This window comes from Trematomus bernacchii, unplaced genomic scaffold, assembly GCF_902827165.1.
Source record: "Trematomus bernacchii unplaced genomic scaffold, fTreBer1.1, whole genome shotgun sequence".
Taxonomy (NCBI): Eukaryota; Metazoa; Chordata; class Actinopteri; order Perciformes; family Nototheniidae; genus Trematomus; species Trematomus bernacchii.
Genome location: NW_022987899.1, coordinates 4,135,239 through 4,156,178, shown reverse-complemented (window position 1 = coordinate 4,156,178; position 20,940 = coordinate 4,135,239). Strand labels below are relative to the sequence as shown.

The 20,940-nt window shown below is 39.5% G+C and overlaps 1 protein-coding gene across 3 annotated transcripts in view; it reads right to left on the bottom strand.

Annotated features, from left to right (window-relative positions):
* dscamb (Down syndrome cell adhesion molecule b) overlaps positions 1–20,940 on the bottom strand; it is a 148,033-nt gene that overhangs the window by 23,764 nt on the left and 103,329 nt on the right. For 2 of the 3 annotated variants that reach the window (XR_004554649.1, XM_034114646.1), the window contains exons 12-23: positions 15,017–15,213; positions 13,866–13,962; positions 12,466–12,594; positions 11,443–11,610; positions 9,143–9,213; positions 8,556–8,799; positions 7,145–7,291; positions 4,296–4,451; positions 3,524–3,657; positions 3,212–3,365; positions 1,970–2,087; positions 43–209 (exon numbers count right to left, since the gene is read on the bottom strand). Coding sequence is in view for 1 of the 3 variants with exons in the window: in XM_034114646.1 (XP_033970537.1) it covers positions 43–209; positions 1,970–2,087; positions 3,212–3,365; positions 3,524–3,657; positions 4,296–4,451; positions 7,145–7,291; positions 8,556–8,799; positions 9,143–9,213; positions 11,443–11,610; positions 12,466–12,594; positions 13,866–13,962; positions 15,017–15,213 (1,782 nt within the window). In the remaining 2 variants the exon portion in view is untranslated. The remainder of the gene's footprint in view (positions 1–42; positions 210–1,969; positions 2,088–3,211; positions 3,366–3,523; positions 3,658–4,295; positions 4,452–7,144; positions 7,292–8,555; positions 8,800–9,142; positions 9,214–11,442; positions 11,611–12,465; positions 12,595–13,865; positions 13,963–15,016; positions 15,214–20,940) is intronic. The other variant, XR_004554650.1, reaches the window with a different exon arrangement.

Below are 20,940 nucleotides of genomic sequence, written 5' to 3'. Positions count from 1 at the left end.
AAAACAGGTTATTAATGTCTCCTGGATGTGCGCTCTACTTGCCTTGGACCTGCAGGTTGAGTGTGATCTCGTCGGACCCCCAGTTGTTGCTGGCAACGCAGCTGTAGTTCCCAGAATCCTCTGCTTTCACCGTGCGGATGATGAAGCTGCCGTTGCCATGGACACTACGGCGACCATCCACAAGGACGAGTGTGGGAGTGCCGTTAGTGCTGGAGACAGAGACAGGGATTATTACTTGGATACCAAAGGTCTTTTTTTTTAAATTGTATTTGTTGATAACACCCTCAGTTTGATATTAAACTAGTTTTTTTATTCACTGTATATTTTAATGTCAGTTTTAATACGTTGAATCCTGTCTTTTGTATGCACCTGTAACTACTAGACTTTTTTGTTTTCTGAAAGCCCTGTAGTGGGATGGGATGTGCTTTTTTTGGATGTTGTTGTGGAAAATGTTGTTAAATAAAGTTTAAAAAATCTCCATCATGCTTTTACAAGAATTAAAAAGGAACAGGAAGTAGCTGCATCTCTTTAAGCCCCTGTCACACTGTCCCGAAATTGACACCAGATGGACACACAAATATGGAATTGTGAATTTCGCACGAAGATGGCCCGAACTTGGTCAACAGCCAAGCAACAGCCGAAGCAAGTACGATGCCTACAGAAGGCCACACGATGGCACCCACACACGAAAATATGGTCGTAGACTTTACTGATGATTTAGAATGTATCCAGACTCAACGTAAGAGCTTGTGCCTCTTCGGGGGGTGCTAACATTTAAACATACACTTTATTCTTTACTTTCTATATGTAGATTAGAAGATATTACTTATCTCTGTCATGTTGTTTCCATAGCAACAACAACTTCCTGTCAACAGCGTAAACTCACCTTCAAAATAAAAGCATCTAAATAAAACAGGAAGTTAACCTAAATTACATTTAAGACATACAACTGCAACGAAAGTAACAAAAACAATGTAATATCCCTTTCAGTTTCACAGAACACAAATTAGGTTATTTACATAATATGTTTACATGATTTTGTTGTGAAATAAATGCAATCTCGATGTCATCGTACTATAATACGGTGGCTACACGACGGCATTGCGAGGTCTTCACGTAGTCGTGTTGCCTTCCTAAGACAATCGAGCAGCTTCTTGTTTCCTTCATATTGTCTTCGTGAGACAAAAAACGCCCGATGGCACCGATGATCACACGAAGTAAAGACGAAGATGACACGATTTGACAAGATGCCCTCACGAGTGCCTAACGAAGAGCAAAATGGACACACAAATTCAACACGAAAATGAACCTTCGCAAGGTCCTTCGGCAATTTTTTGGCATGCCAAAGATTTTGCCACCGCTCACGAAGTTGCTGCCGGAGCCTGAGAAACTCCACCGGCGGTCATACGATGTCTTAAGATGCCCTCACGAATGGCCCGATGTTGTTTTACGATCAGAGCCGAATTTGAACATTTCCTTTATCGTGTGTCCGTCGGGTGTCAATTTCGGGACAGTGTGACAGGGGCTTTACATGTGAGAGAGGCTATTTTCATCTGCTGTCCCTGGACACATTTTGTACAGTCAGTTAAAAAAAAAACTATATTTAAAATAACAAGTTAATAACGATTAAACAAAAAGTACATATTACAAATCAAGACAGACAGCCACAGGTTAAAGCAGTACAGACAGACAGAGAGCTCTACAGTGAAATAGATCAACTGAATCTGGCTTGTTCTCTTATTGTTGCTGGGATTGAGTTCAATAGTTATGCAGCTTTAAAAGAAAATAAAGATTGACCAACATAACTTTTCCAGAGCAGAAATATACAATCTCCTCTTAACCTGTATGCATTTCTGTTCATTTCATGTTTAATTATGTTTTACCCAGCTCAACAAGTTGTATTCTATAAATGTTTGGCAGTGATGAGGATGCGTAGATCATAGATGAGAAACGGGCCATGATTACTTACTTCCCCTTGATCCACTTGATAGTGGGAGGAGGGTCTCCAACAGCCTTGCATGGTAAAACAATGTCCTTCATCCAGGGAGTGGTCACTGTCCCGTTGAAGGTCAGAATCCTGGCTGGAGCTAAAACACACACAGAAACACACACATGACTTTGGGGACCTTGATACCAAGACAGGTTTTGAATTATGTATTTATACGTCAATGACAATACATATTAAAAGAGATATTAGCATCACCTTTTTGAGTAGGTTACTGCTAACTGTTCTACATGTAATACCCACAAACTAAACTAGACACATATTTGGAGAGTTTAGCAGCAAGAAAAGCAACCACAAGGAAATGGCTCAAACCAGACATGAAGCTCAGCGCAAGTTCAACTAGGAAGACCGTCTTTACTAATCCATTTACTATTTCTATGTCACTACTCTCTCTCCTCTCAATAAGTGATGGGGGGCGTCACTCCCCAGCTTAACCAATCACTTCGCTCTATTCTCACAAGCCTATCATAACCCTTTTAAATCTGCTCTCCCCCCTCCGACAGCTGTCATTCCAGGTGACTCGACGCAACCCTCCTCCACCCCCTTTTTCACCTCCCGTCCCTCTGAATCCAGGGTCAAGCTAAGCCCCTCCCCTTCAGACTGACCCCAACTATCCATTCACCACCACCAGTGTCTAGACCCCGGGGGATTTCATCGGATCGGTTCTCCCCTCCAGAATGATACTCCTGCACAATATATTTTTCCAGACGTGGTCATCCTTTGTTTAAATATGTCTTGTAATCTCCAGCTGTATTTCCTTTCTCTTTAAACAGAAAACAACCCATTTCTTGTTTTTATTTTTAAATGTTTTGCTTATTTGTTTTGTATGCTTGGATCACTATGTAGATCAAGTTGTCGATTATGAAGACTGTAGTTTAAATACTACGTGACTCCAGCATTCATGCAGATTAGATGGAACAATGTCCATGACGGCCATTTTACGCCAGTGTTTGTCAAAATCTTTTCAATAATGTACAAGAAACTCCACCGTGCATAGTCCAATCCGCCCCTAATTTCTCATGCTTGATAACCCTGAGGAAATCTACATAGCGATATTGAGTCATAGTCCTAGCGCCACGAATTGCAACAGGAAGCCAGCCTCATGTGACAAACATTATTCCATTGACGTGAAACGTACATTAAGTGGTCAAAACTCGATATACGGCAACAATATCAAAGGTTATTGTTGTGTTAAAGGTGGAGTACCTTTGGCCAGAGGCTCCACGGTGATCTTGTCACTGTTGTTGCCATGACCAGCAGCCGTCACCGCCACCACCCAGATACTGTACTGTCTGTTTCGAGCCAGATTGGGGATCCTGTAGAAATATGCATCTGGAGACGCCTCAAACTCACTCATCACCTGTAAAAAAGACGGGGGGGGGGAGAGAATAATGGTTCAGTGTGAGGCAGCAGGGAAGTCCAGAGGAATGCCATGTAGGCACAGATCCTTAGACTGGCTTTTAAAACCAGAATTTTAAACGAATCCCTGGTAATCTCTGGGTATAAAACTGCTCTTACCATAGGATGCAGGTTGGAGCAGAAGACGATGTATTTCCTGATGATGCCGTTGAGTTTGAGCGGAGGCAGCCAGGAGACGAACACCACGGAGCCGCTGGCGGCCGCGGCCTTCACCCCCGCTGGAGGACCGGGAACTGAGAGGAAGACACCAATTAATAACAAACAATTCCAAAAATGTCCAATCTGCATGATGAGTACTTACTAGTTTTGATACTTCAATTATACTTTGATGCTAAAACCTTTCGTCTTTTCCTTGATTAACATTTTGAATGCAGGACAACTCAAAACGTTTTAGTCGATGGAAGATCATTACATTTTAGTAAACTTTTATTCAAAATGTTTTCTCTCTTAAAATAATTCAGTTAGGCAAATCCAGGTATCTGAAATTGGAATCAAGGTGACAGTATCAAGTGTTGAAATTCGTAAAGCAATATTTCACTCATTTCACACTTTACTTGTGTAATGTGAGTGACGTGTGCAGATTCCCAGAATCCCAACTAATTCAACCAATGACAGGGATGCGTTTCGACAGACAAGACGGACAATTTGGGGAAAATATCCTGCATTTTGAATGTCCGATAGTCCACCATTAACACCTTAGTCCCGTCTCGTCAACGAAAACAAAATATACATTTCGTCATAGTTTTTATTATCAAGAATCTATTTTTAGCTCGTCATCGTCTCGTGTTAGTCATGTAAAAAAGGTTGTGGACGAACATTTTTCGTCATAGTTTTCGTTGACGAAATGAACACTGCACCACTGTGCTCTTACCATCCTCTTTGGTGCGGACGTAGATCTGTTCGCTGCGGACTCCGTCTCCGGCGTTGGTGAAGGCTAACACCTGGATGCTGTAGTTGGTGTACTTCTCCAAGCCGTCCAGCTCCAGAGACGGCTGATTGGTCGTCACATTCCTGATCTCTCCCAGCTCTGAAACAGGAGAGGAGACGCGTTAATGACATAGGTATCAACACCGTTAAGATGGTATCACGATTTCTAAAATACTAAATCAAGAGTTAATCAAGAATTCAGTGTTAAACATCTTTTGGTTTCCTGTTGCAATCAATGTATAAATACTTGTTATTAACCCTTAGATGCATAAGTGGGTATTTTTTGACCCGGTGAGGTGGTTTTCTTGAAGTATCTTTGTAATTACATTATTTTATCATCTCATATTCCAGCTATTCCTCAAAAACCATGTTTTGGATATCATGCCATTCAAATTTTAAATAAAAATTTTAAGAAATTGTAGTTTTTGTATTTCTACCCCAAGCTTCCATAAGTGGGTCAAAAATGACCTGCATGCATTTTCTATGGGATCCTATGGGAACCTTTGATTCTTATCACCTGTTGCTGTCAGGAATACATTCACTGTGGACCACACAGACTACATCACAGGTGACACCTCTCAGGAAGATTATTTTACAAAGCAAGATCTGATACCTGTCAGTATAATAATAATAATAATAATAATAATACATTATATTTTTATAGGGCTTTTGAAGGACTCAAAACCGCTTTACAATATAAGGGAAGGTTAGGGTGGGGGGTATAGGACTATCAAACTTGATCAACCGGCATGGATTGATGTGGGGTGGGCTATGAGTAGACAAGAGGAGAAGAGATGAGTTTTGAAAAGGGACTGGAATACTGTGAGGGTCTCAGAATAGCGGAGATCTTTGCATTAATATGTTCAAAACGTTTTTTTTCAAAATGTAAAATAAATGTCTAAAATTATAAATAGTGAAAAATTAAATATAAAATATTTCTAGTGTGAACCAAAATATAATACTAAATATTATACAAGTGATTTTTCTTAACCAAAATGACAAAAATTGCATAATAACACATATTATTCTAATACGGGTCCTTTTTGACCCACTTATGGAAGAGTGTAGGGTCCAGTCACTCGTGCATCTAAGGGTTAAGATGTGAAGCACTCCTCTGCCTAATCAGTTACAAAACCAACTAAAAAACACATTTTAAAGGAATTTATTTTTCATTATTGCTCTGATCCCTCTCCTCTGCTCCCCTGTGCCCTGTCACTCAGAGCTGGGCCTCACTGAGTTATTGCAGAGTGAATTATTGATGGAGAGAGAGCAGCCACCCTGCAGCAGGGTTCACAATGCAGGGGAAACACAGGAAGCACGTATACAGTTTTCCCTCTGTGCAATGCAGACCTTCCTCTGTTGATCAGCATCAGAAACATCTTATCCTCTTATCCTTCCATTGTGGAAACAGTAGATGTTGTTCATCAAGTGTATACATTGAAATGTGGATCGAATATATAAACTGTGCATTAGAAGTGCAAATAAATGTGTGAAAATGACACTTAAATAATGAAAAAGTCAGATAAACAGAAGATATATAGGGTTTTTAATTTAAATGAATTGTAATTTACTGTAGTATATATAATTGTATTTGTTGTTGTTTGTTATTTGTGTACCTGCATATTAGCTTAAATCTGGCATATATCATTTTTTCTCCTTTCGAGATGAATGTATTTGTATGCATTCAATAAAGACAATAATTCAATAGTTAAGAGGAGAATTTGCTTCAGTCGTCCCCTACTCAGATACAATGCTTTTGGTCATTTACCATGAAATTATTATTTATATCTAAAGATTTCCAAAAATGATATGAAGGAAAACACAAAAGGCAGCTTTAATAATCTTTTTTTTTTTTAAACCCAAATGCACCACCTCTCTTGCATTGTCACATACTGTATGCAGAAGTATCATTTAACACAACACATTAAGTTGATGACACACTCGAGTCAAATGTAATTCAAGTCAGATCCACTCGTGTCTACTCACAACAGCATTTAACAGTCTGACAATACCACAGCTCCCCCTAGTGGAAGAACCACGACCAGCAACAGCAATAACAAACAAGCAGTAATGAGTAATGTAAATGTTGGATTAACTCAGCAGCCATTTAACTATTCCAAAATGTATTTAAGAAATGTTTAACACGAATCATTATATAAGGTAAAAGTGGATAATGTCATGTTTTAATAAATTAACTGTCAATATACTATATTGGAAGTCAGGATTGGACTTAAAGGTCCCCTATTATACTGTTTTTCATCAATATATTATAGGTCTCAGATATATACAAAACATGTCTCTGAAGTGTTTGGCTCCAAACACCAAACAGATCATTGCAGCATTACCCATAATCCCCTCTGTTTTCAGCCCCGTTTCCAAAGTGCTGATTCTCTGTCTGTTACTTTAGATGAAAATAAGGAGCCCCTCCCCACGCCCCTCTGAGAGATATTTGGTTAAAAAGAACACAATGGTGCTCTAGGAGGAGATTCAGGTGATATGGTGGGTGGGGGGGGGGTTACCTTGGTTGGTGATTGGCTATTGGTTACACAAGCCAAACAATCGTTATGACATCATAAAGTGGCCAAAATCTGATCAGCTCATTTTCACACATGTTTTTATATAAATGGATCAGGACAAAAAGTGAGAGAATCTTTGTTCCTGAAACTTTCAGAGTCTCTTTACACAGAGGGGACACATGTTGATGTAGAAGAGACATGAAGAAGTGGATTTTTGCACAATAGGTGACCTTTAAATGAGGGTAAATGAGAGTGTTTGGTGAGTTGAAGTCCATACCTCCGTCGGGCAGGTTGGCCCAGTAGATGACTCTGTATCCCTGTAGGTTCCCGTTGAGATCGTCTCTTTGCAGAGGCATCCAGGAGAGAGAGATCACCTCGGGGGCCTTCGCCACAGCCAGGACGTTTTCAGGGGAGCGAGAGGGAACTGTGAGAAAGGGAGGAGAAAGGGAGGATCTTAAAAGAGGCATGTGAATTAGAACAAGAGGGACTGTATGTGCAGATACGATCATGTGGGCTATACCACAAATAACAAAATATATACTGTATATTACATCTGGAACATCTGTCAAGATACGCTCATCATTTTTGCACCACACATCCTTATTTTTTTATTGAGATAAACAAATCTTAAAACAACCACAAAATACTGAAGTGGAAAGTGGTGTTTAATTCTAAGTTGTGGAATTATTGAGCGGTTGAAATGTGTTTTAAATATGACAACTGCACTCCTAAACCTTCGATTTAACTAGCATGAGTGTAAAGATCTCTTAAAAAATGTGGATTTATATTGAATTCAAACCCATTACATATTATTATAGTCACTAAATCACTTGGTAACAGCGATCACTATGTTTTAAACATGTGGAGCAGGTACATTTAGCTTGAGAGATAATATGATACAATTAGAATTTAAAAATGTTTCATGACAAAAAAACAAAAAGGGACGTTTTACATATATTTAAAAAATCACCCGACATGTCATTTCTTAAGTCTGTTTGTTGGATGTAATTTGACAAATGTCCACTAGAGGGCAGCCTTTCCAAAAGCATGTTGGAGTTGGAGCAAGAGCCATTGCATCAAAAAGGCGTATTTGGGAGACATATGGTTCAAAGTAACAAATCAAACAGCATAAAGTCCACAAAATAAAATAAAAAACAGATATGTAATTTAAGTATTGTACTATATGTAATAGTAGGTACTCCTAATAACTGAAAGCAACAACCAAATCAGGTGTGAGGTTGGGCAGTGTTTTAAATGTATTCACTTAAATCCCAACATGTGCATGTTTTCATTATTTAAATTTGGTTTTAATTAATATATTTTTTTACATTTGGTTTTATTGATTTTGATGCAAGATTTTGAGAAACTGTATTTTTTTACTTCTGTTGTGTTTTTGCATAGTTTTACGTGTTTCTGTTTTGTACAATTTTGGTCTGAGATCAGTGTAATACAGAACAGCTGTAATTAACTGCATCACAATCCCCCACCGCGCAGGACTGGCAAACAGCGGAAAGTGTTTGTGTTTTAAGTGATCACAGACAGTGAGCAGGGAAACCAGAGAAACAAGGAGGAGGTTTGCAACACAGGACAGGAGAGAGAGACACGGTGTTGGACCAGGGTTGGAGTTGTTGGGTTAGAAAAGTCTGAGAGGACGGGACCTGAGAAAGGAGACTTGGTTGTATATTTACCGTCCTCCAGGGTTTTGACGACGACCTGCTGAGAGGACGGCCCAGTGCCCGCCCTGTTGGCCGCCTGCACCACCACGCTGTACTGAGTGAACTTCTTCAGGTTGTCCAGCATGATGCTCTCCATGGTGTCTCCGCTGGTGTCCAGGCTGAGGATGGTGAACTGGTGGCTCCCCCCCGGGCTGTACTCCCTGTAGCCCACCTGGTAGCCGCGGATCACCCCGTTCTGAAGGTGCTTCTGTGGAGGCTGCAGGGCGAGGAAGAGGAGAGGAAAACTGAGCTTATTACTCGGTTTCACCTCAGTGGTGGAAACAAACTCACTAGTTTCCCTACATCAGAAAACACAGTGGAATAGTTTTTGAAGTAAACACTAACAGGAACACAGTATGGGCTCTGCAGTGTGTAAAAACTGGTTAATGTAAAAGAAAATGTGAACAGACTTGGGCAGTTACAGAAAACCTCGATCAGTGCTGCCGTCATTTTAATTTACGTTGCTGTCGCTGCAGTTCTAGACGTTTTTAGGGGAAGCATTACGATCATTTTCAATCGGTAAAATCATTTTACATATGTATTTCAGGGCTGTACTTTACCTTCCAGGAAACTTTGATGCTCTGTGGGGAGGTGGGCTCCAGAAGGACATCCTGTGGGGGGCCGTCAGGAGCTGCAAATAAAGAACATTATTCAATATTACTGCACATTTTTCAAGTTTCACTTTCAAACTTTCGGGACATTTTCAGTGAAATACTTTAAAAGATGTTCATACAGTATAGATAAGTACATAAACAACAGAAAATGAACTGCCGCTGAGGCACCAGCTAGCAAATCGAAAGGGGAAGTGAACCAAAGTCCAGGTTAAAGGACTACTTCAAGGATTATTTCTGAAACAGTATGGAGCTCAAAGGCTTTCTCTCTTGCCAGTTATACCACAAGGTGAGTTCCTTTTTATTTCCTGCTTCTTCACACACATGCTCTCTCCAGTACAGGTTAGCTCTGAGTGTTAGCGATGCTAATGTAAACATGCACCGACCATATTACGTCCAAAACAGTCGGGCATTGTTTCTGATAGCAACGTTTCTGATAGGGCCGTGGGTGTAAAGCCAGCCTACATTTCCCATATTACGTCATATCGGACGCATATCTGTATCAGCTCCGTTGTACCCCCGTTTTTAGAGATTTGGGTACGGAGGAAAAGAGAGAGGGTTTTATTTTCTGACGCTGCGTGAGATCCCCGACACACCGGGGACACATATTTATGTATAAAAGACATCAAAAAGTGCATTTTGCATGATAGGTCCCCTTTAAATAATATTTCTAAATCAATAAACATTTACTTTAAACAAAAACAGCAAGGACTTTTGGGGTTTTTCAGACCATGCACACAAAGCTGTGTAGTACACAGGTCCTCTCTAAATGGAAGAGATGATCATTTTTATCCCGTTCACTAGATGGAGCTGTTGCTTTTGTAATGGATTTTCCTCCATGCTCTTTTTCCTTCAAGTATCTTTACATCTCAACTAAATGTTCATTTTAAAAAAAAAAGAAAAAAAAAAGTGTAACATCATCAACTTTAACCTTTAAAATAATGTGAGGAATGATACATGTTTTATTTAATTTGAAGTTTACGACTCTATTTTAGCGATGAATCCAGTAAGATGGGGCGTTTTAATGTGCTGGTATGCCTGTGGGGGGGGTCATTAGAGGCAATAGAGGATAAGTGAACACTGATGGAGCCGACTAAAAGCAACAGAGAACTGATCTGTTTCCCCAGATAGAAAAAATGATGGCTCCATTTCAAACCACCATAAAATAATGATGTGTTAGATGGCTCAACAGGTTTGAGGGCCAGGAGGAAATGGACACTAAACTAGCATTTAGACAGGAAGTCAATTCTCCTTAGATAATTAAAATAAATTATAGTGACAGTTCAAAGTTATTATTAGCCAGATTACCATTTAAGAGTGATTTGGAGAAAAAGGGTCATTCTTTATATTTGGAGAAAAAATGTGTCCAATTGCAAAGTAGTTAAACTACATACATGAAATAATAATAAATATAATAATAATAATAATAATTAATAAGTATCGTTTTTACATGTGTTTTTATGATTTTTAAAAAAATGTACTGGCACATTAAGAACCTTTATTAGAAGTGCTCTGTTATTAAAATGTATAATTATAATTATTATTATTTATTATACTTATCATTATTAAGATTATTATCATCATCACTATTATTGCCAAATGTATTTTATTTAGTATTAATATTTGTTTATAAGTGTAATTTGTATTGTGAATGTTTATAATAATAATAGTTGTAATTCATATAATAATAATAACAATAATGAAACACTTAAAGGTAGGGTAGGTAAGAATGGAGAAACCAGCTCGAGTGCGCTAGAATTTGAAAAAAATCTGCCCCTTCCTTACAGAGCCCCTCCTCCAACACACACGAACGTGCACATGACCAATGAGGGCACGAGATAAGTTTGTGCACAGATGGAAGGCTGACAGGCAGGTAGGCCATCCAGTTATTTTAGCCGGGCCGGCTCAGATGATTGGTCGTGCTTTTTACAGCGCCACGGCTTCCACAGATGACATTTTTTTATGGATTTGTTGTCAAAGCACTTAAGATATTCATTGCTATCGGGATGTTAAGAGCATTCCATGGAATATAACAAAAAGTGTATCTGAAGTGAATTACCTACCCCACCTTTAATGTATATATCACTGTATAAACATTACATACAAAGCATACAGCAAACATTCACACATGAATGATTAAAAGCAAAATAAATAGATGCAATGAAATGAATATAGAGAAAACACTATAGAGCAGAAAGCAGTTTGTTATTAACTCTCTAAAACAGTTTAAAATGTCATGTGACAGCTACCTGCTTCATCAGTGGTGATGGTGAGCTCGTTGCTGGGGTTACTGTTGCCGATGATGTTCTTGGCGACCATGCGGATGTTGTAGGTGGACGAAGGGTGGAGGTCGATGATTGTGGCCTGGTTGAGCTGAGGGGAAACGTCTTTGGTAACCTGGGCTGATAGCCATGACGCTGGAGGAGAGGGGGGGGGAACAGACTGTTAGGAACACAGACTCATGTTTCAACAATTTCATTACATTATTTCCTGTTTGCTGTGAAGCCACGTTTCAGCAGAAAGCTTTTATTATTAGCAATAATACTGTGTTAAAATACATATATAAATATAGATACAATTATTTGTTCTTATGTTTGTATAAATATCTTTATTTGATATTTTTTGAGTAACTGCCAAAGAACCCAATTTTAATATCTTTATTTTACCTTTTGATTACACATTCTAATCTTACTGTAACTTTGTTATGTTTAAATAACCTCTTACAGTTAGTACAGAGTTTAAATACATACATAGATACAATCATTTGTTCTTATGTTTAGCTAAATATCTTGATTTGATGGTTTTACTGCACAATCTTCTTTTTAAGTAATTTTTTATTTCGTTCAATAATTTAGCAACTGCCACTAAACCCAATTTCCTCGACATAAATGCATTATGTTGTTCTAAATCAATTTATTGTATCCTTTTATCACAAATTCTTACTTTAACTTGTTATTTTTAAAAACATATTTACTTTTAGTCATTTTATTTTGTATTGCATTCTAATATTGAGCAACTGACATAAAACCCAATTTCCAAGAGTTACATAAACTATCCTACTATAGTACTATTTATTTGATCTTTTTATCACACGTTCTTACTGACTTTTTGTGTACAAATGTTTATTTTTCTTTATCTTGTATTGTTTATTTTAATTAGTTCTTATACTGAGCAACTGCCCGCGAGATAAATATTCAGTTTTGATTCTGACACTTCATCCTAGTTTTCATCAAAGAACTGAACACTGTATGATTTCCTGAACCTGTGTCTACCTGATTTGTTCTTGCATTCGATATCATATCCTGTGATGGGGCTGTTCCCATCGAAGCCCATGGTCCAGCGGAGAGCGATGGTCCGGTCCTTCACCTCCCGGATCTCCACCTCCGGAGGGTCGGGGGCTTCTGCGGAGAACCGAGAACACAACATAGTTAAAGCAGGAGTGCTGAAACAGAACTGGACGACAGAGAGATGTATTGGATTTACTCTGTGTGGGATTTCCCCTGAGAACAATTACAGAGAGAGGGAGTCACCCTGTAGAGCAGGGGTGTCAAACTCAAGGCCCGGGGGCCAAATCCGGCCCGTGACTTCATTTTATGTGGCCCCACAAGAGCTTGCAAAGAATATAATATGTTTATTATACGGTTACATGCCGATTTACAGAAGCACGTTGCCCATAAACTACATGTCCCACAATGCATCTCAAATGTAACTTTTTTCTCAGAATGTGACTTTTTGTCTTCAAAATATGCCTTTTTTCTTAGAATTTGCCTTTTTCTCCGAATCTGAGTTTTTTTTTCTCAAAATGTTAATTTTTTTTTGATTTTGACTTTTCTTTTTAATTCATTTTGTTACATTCTCACTGAAGAGACTTGCAATTATTGGCCCTAGACTTCTGCTTTCAGACGTAGTTAATTATGAAGTTATTATTATTATTATTATTATTATTATTATTACCAGAGGAGACTGTGAAGTCGGACCACTTTTGGACAAAATGTACTTTCCATTAAAGGCAGCTCACTCTGGAATAGCCTCCCAACTGAGATACAGGATTGTCCCACTCTCAATAGCTTTAAAGGTCAACTCCAAGAATGGTTGAGAAACAACCAGATGTGCGATCACCGCTAAATGCACTTTAACACAGGGGTACAGTATCTCCTCTTGCACTTTATATGTCGTAGCTGCTACATTGTACTGCCATGTGGTAAATACTTGTATATGCTGCTCTTGCTCTTTTGCATATCATGTATTTATTTTTTGCTATGTTTATAAATGTCATGTTCTTATATGTTGTATGTCAGGGTCTACGGATGGAAATGAGCTCAAAGCTCAAATCCGGCATATTTACACTTGAAGCATTATTTGTCTAAAGTGTTCATTAATGTGCATTGTCCCTGTTCAAATAAACGATTAAATGAAATGAAATGACCCTATCCGATAATCATCCAATGCAGGGGCAATAATATAATATAGTACATTATTTTATATATATTAAATATTTATATATATAATTTTATATAGTCTTATATATAAAACTGGCCCTTTGAGTGCAACCATGATGCTAATGTGGCCCGAGAGGAAATTGAGTTTGACACCCCTGCTGTACAGCAATTAGATACATAAATGAATGAATTAAGTAATAAGAACAAGTGAAAAATCATGAGCTGAGTCTCACCTTGCACTGTCAGCTGTATGATGCCTCGGTCCTCCCCGAAAGAGTTGATGGCGTGACAGGAGAAGAAACCTGAGTCCCCACGAACAGTCGGCATAATCTAAGAGGAGAAACAGAGGGGGGAAATGATGCGTCATGGTGAAGGCAAGGCAAGGCAAGTTTAAGACATTAAGAAACATATTATAAAATATATATCTAGAAACACTCATTTAAAAGCAAAGATAAAAAGCAAAGATAATAAAAGTTACAGTGCAGTTTAAGATATGAATAGTTCAATTAAAAGCAGCGGCAAAAAGAAAAGTCTTCAGCCTGGATTTAGAAGTAGTCAGAGTTGCAGCGGACCTGCAGGTTTCTGGGAGTTTGTTCCAGATATTTGGAGCATAATAACTTTGGAGCTGCTTCTCCATGTTTAGTTCTGACTCTGGGGACAGAAATTATTTAAAAAATAAAAAGGCTTATTTAAAGGCTCATATTCCTTGCAATTTTACAAAATTGCTTTACACATGTACTCGTTCACACGCTGCGTTTTAATAACCATTAAACTGAACTGAGAAGGAGCTCTTTAATATTTTATACTCTACTTTAATATTTTAGGATTTCTTTTTGCACACGTTTTCCCTTAACTTCCTCTCTCTCTCTGCTTTCCATCTGAATAGACAACAGACATATGTACAGGCTGTGGGCTCCTTAAATGAGACAAGGGCTGCCCCCTTATAATAAGGAAAAAGTCCTCAGTCCTGCAACTGAAACCATTTTGTGAAGAAATACTAGGACTGTGCAATTAATCGTATTTTAATCTCGATTACGATTTTGTCTTGCAACGATAACGAAAACAACGTAATCAAAATAAAACGATTATTATTTTTATTTAAAAAAATGTAAAAAAGTAATTGTTTTTATTTTTTATTTATTGGTTTTTCAGTTGAATTATTCTTAAAGTGTTTTCAATAAATGGATAATCGTTTTTAATAATCGTGATATCAATTATTGACCAAAATAATCGTGATTATAATTTTTGCCATAATCGCACAGCCCTAAGAAATACTAATAATATTAACGACTACTCAACGAATCGCCTGAATTGACGACTTCTGGTCTACCAGGAAAGTCTCAGAGGAGGTTAGCCCTGAATGAGAGGGACAAACGTAGCTCACCACCAGCGTGGAGACGACCTCGTCGGCCACCTCCTTGACGGTGACCACGTATCGGCTGGTCTCCGGGTTGATGATGCGCTCTTCTTTCTCCCAGCGCACCATGATGGGTTTCTCCCCGTGAGCGATGCAGCTCATCTTCTTCTCCTCGCCCCGCGTCGCCAGGGTGGTGTTCGGGTAGGAGGTGATCATGGCCGGGACTGAAGAGAGAGGGGAGAGAAGGGAGAGAGAGAACATGTGGATGTTAGTTGAGGAACATCAAATATCACCTTTTTTAACGATACAATAAGCAGGGTTCATACACTTTTTCACCAATGATTTTCAATGACTTCTCCATGACCTTTGCCTAATTTTCCATGACCAAAACAATTACCCTTTCTCAGCGGTACCACTGAAAATTGTTCATTTTAACATGGAACAGGAAAAAAAGGTCTGCATATGAAACATGTTGTGCCTATCTAAAACAAATCAAATAGGCTTAGGCTACTAGCTTCTACACGCTAAAGCCACTAAAATCTCTCACCAGCAAAATACCTCGATAGATAAATGCCATTTTACGATACAGTATGTATTATCATTATAGTATTACTATTTCGGCGATTAGCTCAAATATAAATTATATTTGATGCAACTTTAGTTACATTTCCATGACTTTTCCAAAACTTTGGGAAAAATATTGTTTTCCATAACTTTTCCAGGGCCTGGAATTAGCATTTTGAATTTCCATGACTTTTCCAGGTTTTTAATGACTGTAAAAACCCTGAATAATACTTTACGGCCGATCAAGTCTGAAATGTTTCCTGCATCACAGCAGCTCCATTTGCAACAACAAATATTAAGTCAAGATAAAAGGAAACAGACATTTAACAAACTATTAAAATCACTGAGTGAAGACAATATATATATATATTATATATATTTTTTTGTATTGAGTCAGGCACAAGAGTTACATTTATACGGTCTATATTTTTCCTTTCCCCCCCCCCTCCCGGTCCTAGCTAGTAAAGTAAATAAATACATAGGTAAAAATAAAGTAATGTAAAAGAGAATTAAAATAATATTAATAGATAAGGAAATAAAGAATAATAACAATAATACATATACCCATATACTCACATATGTATACCCACATATACACATATGTACATACCTACACCCATACCCACACATTTACATACACATACACATACATACATGTATATAAAAAACCAAAAAACATACATTCATAGTCCCCCCTTTCTTCCTAACTTAGTGTCTTAAGTTCAGCTACTGTATGTAGGCTATCACAGAGCCCCAGACAGATTCAAACATTTCTGAAGAGCCCCTCAGGTCATATTTAATCTTCTCCAAGTTCAGGTATAACATTAGATCTTTAAGCCATAGAGATGCTTTAGGTGCTATTATCTTTAACACATATTTGACCTGGGATTAACCTCTGCAATTCATTTTAGGATGCACAAGACAGCATATGTTTTCCCTTTGGAGATAATTGCTTGTGTGAATCCTTTCATTCCCAAATAAAAGGCAATAACATGAAAGACACCGCACATATTCATCCATCCTGTCTTCTACTGAGGAAACTCCTTTACTCTTTTTTGATCTGACAATTATGACGATCATTTAAACACTCCAGGGATCATCGTGAACTCGTGTTTGAGTCTACCTGTCTCCCACAATCCTGGAACGCAGCGCTTCAGGTAAGAGCCTGCGCCTGCTTTGATAATGACAGCCAAACGGTAACGTGCTGCTTTGGAAGAAGAAAGGGGTGACTCCTCGCTGAACTCCCAACGGTCTGAGCGAGGAGCCCGTCTGGCTCGAACCGCACACCACGCTCATTAGCAGTGTGTGGGTGCGTGTGCGTGTGCGTGTGTGTGTGTGTGTGTGTGTGTGTGTGTGTGTGTGTGTGTGTGTGTGTGTGTGTGTGTGAATGTCTCTCACCCAGACTACTCACACTCACTGTTCTCGTACTCACACTTTTGTTTCATTCATTGTTTTCTCTCTACTGGCACGAGGCGTTCAGGTGCGATTCACAGTCAAATGATCTCTAAAGTGTGAGACCTTCATATTAACCTCTGTGGTTTGAAGTAGACTTTGAATATTATTTAATATGGAAATATACTACGAAGTGGAAGAGCTGTAATTTCCACTGATCAGAAAAGGTCTGCATCATACAGTATATTTAATGTTCAAAAGAGAAACTCCCTCTGGTAGGAACTTTGGGATTATAGCCTTTGCAGACCATTGACATGCACACAAACACACTACAGGAAATGGAAAACCCCAAATAGCATAATAGGCAGGGGTGCACATAACTGGTACGCATGCGCGGCAAACATCTGAAATGCGTACCGTCACTTGTCTCACTAAGCGCATTTGCGAAGCATTTCCAGAAGGCGTTAACGTCGGTGTGTACAACGGAATTGTGACACAACTTCTGGCGCGAGTTCCACGCGAGTGCTCCACTAGCGCCCACCCCCACCCCTCCCGTCGACGTTCAATACAACACCCCCAGCCACACCCCTCCCGTCGACGTTCAATACCACACCCCCAGCCACACCCCTCCCGTCGACGTTCGCGAAACAGAGGGGCTGAACACATAACCTTGCGTACCAAACATTGTCTCCTGGTACTCATTTGAGTAACTCACTAAGAAAGTTATGTGCACCCCTGATAATAGGGCTCTTCAGGATGACACATTATTATACTAAATATCTTGGTTTCGTCGTAAATGTACATAGTTCTCCTGTCCTATATAAATATTGATGTTTATTTTTCACAGAGAGTTATCAGGTTACTCTAACACAGTATATATATGAACTGATATTAGGTTACTGATTACAAAATGTTTCCACATAACTAGTCATTGTAATGGAATACATGTTTAAAGTAGCCTTCCCAACCCTGCATTCAACCCTTATTTACATCAGAAAGGCTAATGTGTATGTGAAGGTCACCAGCGTATGTAAATATGTGCTGCACTGTGTCATTGAGAGAGGACAGCTCCATGTGCAGCAGAGGTCGGAGAACCCTCTCCTCCAGGAAAGAGATGTGTGTGTGTTTGAGTCAGTGTGTGCATGTCTGTACACTCCTGAATAATGTGCCTGTGTGTATGAGTGCTAGTGCATATGTATGAGTGTGTGTGTGCATGTGTCTGGGGGAGCTAAGTGGGCGAGCACAGAGAGCAGAAAGACTTGTGCTCATGACACATCTCAGCCGCGCTACACGACGGCGGAGAGAGGGAGAGCATGTTCCCCTGCAGCGCTAACTATGATCCCTCTGCCTCACCCTCTCCCCCCCCCCCCACTCCATCTCCTCCTCAGGCTCCCACCAGGACAGCGATGATTTAATGATGAGAGAGACCACTTTGATTATTCATACGCAGCAGACAAGTCCGCTGGCCGTGCTGTTGTCTCCCGCAGACACACACGCATTGGAAACATGTATAACCATGCACGAATAACCACAGATACACACGCAGAAATACACAAACAAAGACACACAGGCCTTGCTTACTCAGTACAGTGTAGAAACCAAAACATACGGAGGAAATGGTACATACAAACAACTGAAAACACAATTTAAAAAATACACACATGCCTCCTCAAACACACTCAGTATCCCCGCGGGTCAAAACTGTTTTTTGTGTATAACTTTGTAATCGCTTGTCTTCACACACTGGTACAGTTTGTTCGTACGAGGAGTGCCAGGAAGGTTAGACAATCACAAGTCAATTAAAGCACTTGAATTTATAATGAATAATTTATTACTCCGTACTTGTGTGAATGGCAAATGACCCTGATGTGTTTAAACCTCGACCATTCTGCAGGCAGAGAAGTGATTCTGCGATGTCTTTATTATTTCAGTTATACAGTTTGAGCACACATTTGTATATAGAGCCAGACTGAGTTTTTAAAGAGGTCCTATTTAGCTTTTTGTGGTTTTCCCTTCCCTGTAGAGCAGGGATGGGCAACTTGGATGGTGGTGGGGGCCACATAATGTATGTACTGGCCACCAGGGGGCCGCAGATTCACTTGGAACACACACACACACAAATTCCATGTGTTGTATGTAATTATTAACAAATATACTAAGTCTGACATCTTCATTGACATTTGACAATCTTTCAGGGAACATCCTCTAATAAGCTCACTAAACAAATATCAGTTCACAGAAATGTTATTTAGTTTTTACAAGTGGCATGTTTGTGTTGAACAGGTTATTTAACAGTGGAATAAAACTATTTTAAACTATTGGAAAGCACGGAAAATGTGTGTGCATTAAGATTAACCATTAAGATGACATAAACATGAAGTCATGAACACTACCCATTAGTTGTCTAACTTGAACCTAAGACACTTGTAGCCTCTGCTGACGCACAATAAGGGGAATGTCAACACAGACACCTGTCAACCCGCTCTCTGCTGTTCCTCAGCGCCGCTCCCCCTCCCTCCCGCTGAAATTATGAATGAAAAGCGTATAGTAATCATAGATAACACGGCAGGGTCCGTGACAGTTTGTTTCCATCTGATTTTAAAAAAAACATAGTTTTGGTTTTTAGAATATTAAACTTGTTTCGCCAAATTCGACGATAAATACAACTTTGAAGCTTGTAACGGCATCATTACAAGCGGTAACTTAACGTCACAGCAGGCATAACAACAGTCGGTGTTTTTTGTGAGTGTTTCCCCGGGAAACAAACACAATACACACGAACAGATTATTTTGCGGTATTTGGCTGCCGAACAAAATCATGTACGCAGCTCACGACGTAACTAGGAGTCTAGTGGACGGTATCAGGCCGCCATTTGCCCATCCCTGCTGTAGTGTGTTATACAGGTTTTGGTGCATGTAAATGGTCTGCGAATGCTAAAATCCCTGTGTTCCCTCCACACACTCCCAACAAATATGAACCTGAGAATGAGCAGAGTATGTCCTCTTTTAAGCTATGCACGTCAATAACATCCACCATCGCATAATAATGTAGCCTTGTGTAAGTGCACTCTGATTCTCTTAGCGCCACAGTTGTCTTTTGCTATTAAGTCTCCTTCACACCTTCTTTGACCTTGTTCAGTTTTCCATCAAGGTCAAGTAAAAGTAGTTAGGAAAGATATCCTTCAGACCGCAGCATAGAGTCTTAAGCTACTCAAGCATAGAGTCTTAAGCTATGTCCTTGGGCACAGAGATGCTTTGTGCTAGCACGCTCACAATTACCATGCTAACATGATTCCTGTCTCTGGAATGAGTCTACCAGTACATCTGTGTTATCTAAAAATAACACCAGCCATGTAACTGTCGGTGTGTAATTTATATCCGAGTAGGCTACTGTAAATTGATATCAAGTTTAAGAGCGCTTGCACAAACACAAATCCCACACACCCTCCACACAAACAAATAAACACACAGGAGCAGACTTCTTCAACATGTTTCCCACTTTTTTTTTCTCACAGAACATTTCCTTCTTTGATGAAGCCAACACAAATCTAAAAGGGGTGCTACTTGTGTGTGTGTGTGTGTGTGTGTGTGTGTGTGTGTGTGTGTGCGTGTGTGTGTGTGTGTGTGTGTGTGTGTGTGTGTGTGTGTGTGTGTGTGTGTGTGTGTGTGTGTGTGTGTGTTCGTGCACCCTCAACCCCCGCCCACCCCCGACATGATCAAATGTGTCAGGCCTGGGACTGCCAACGTTTAAACCTCATCTCTTATTCACTCGCAGCCCCTCCCTCTCCCTCGCTCCCCGCACCATCATCCCCTTTCCCACTGCCCCCGCGCAGGAAATCGCTGATTTATTTGCATAGCAACTATGAATTTTAAGTGAGTCCTATTAAAAGAGTCTTCTCAGCCCCTTCTCTAAATGTTATTGCTCCTTAACAGGGGCTATTTTCTCCGACTAAATCTGTGGCCTTGGCAGAGGAAGTTAACATCGACAGAGCTCG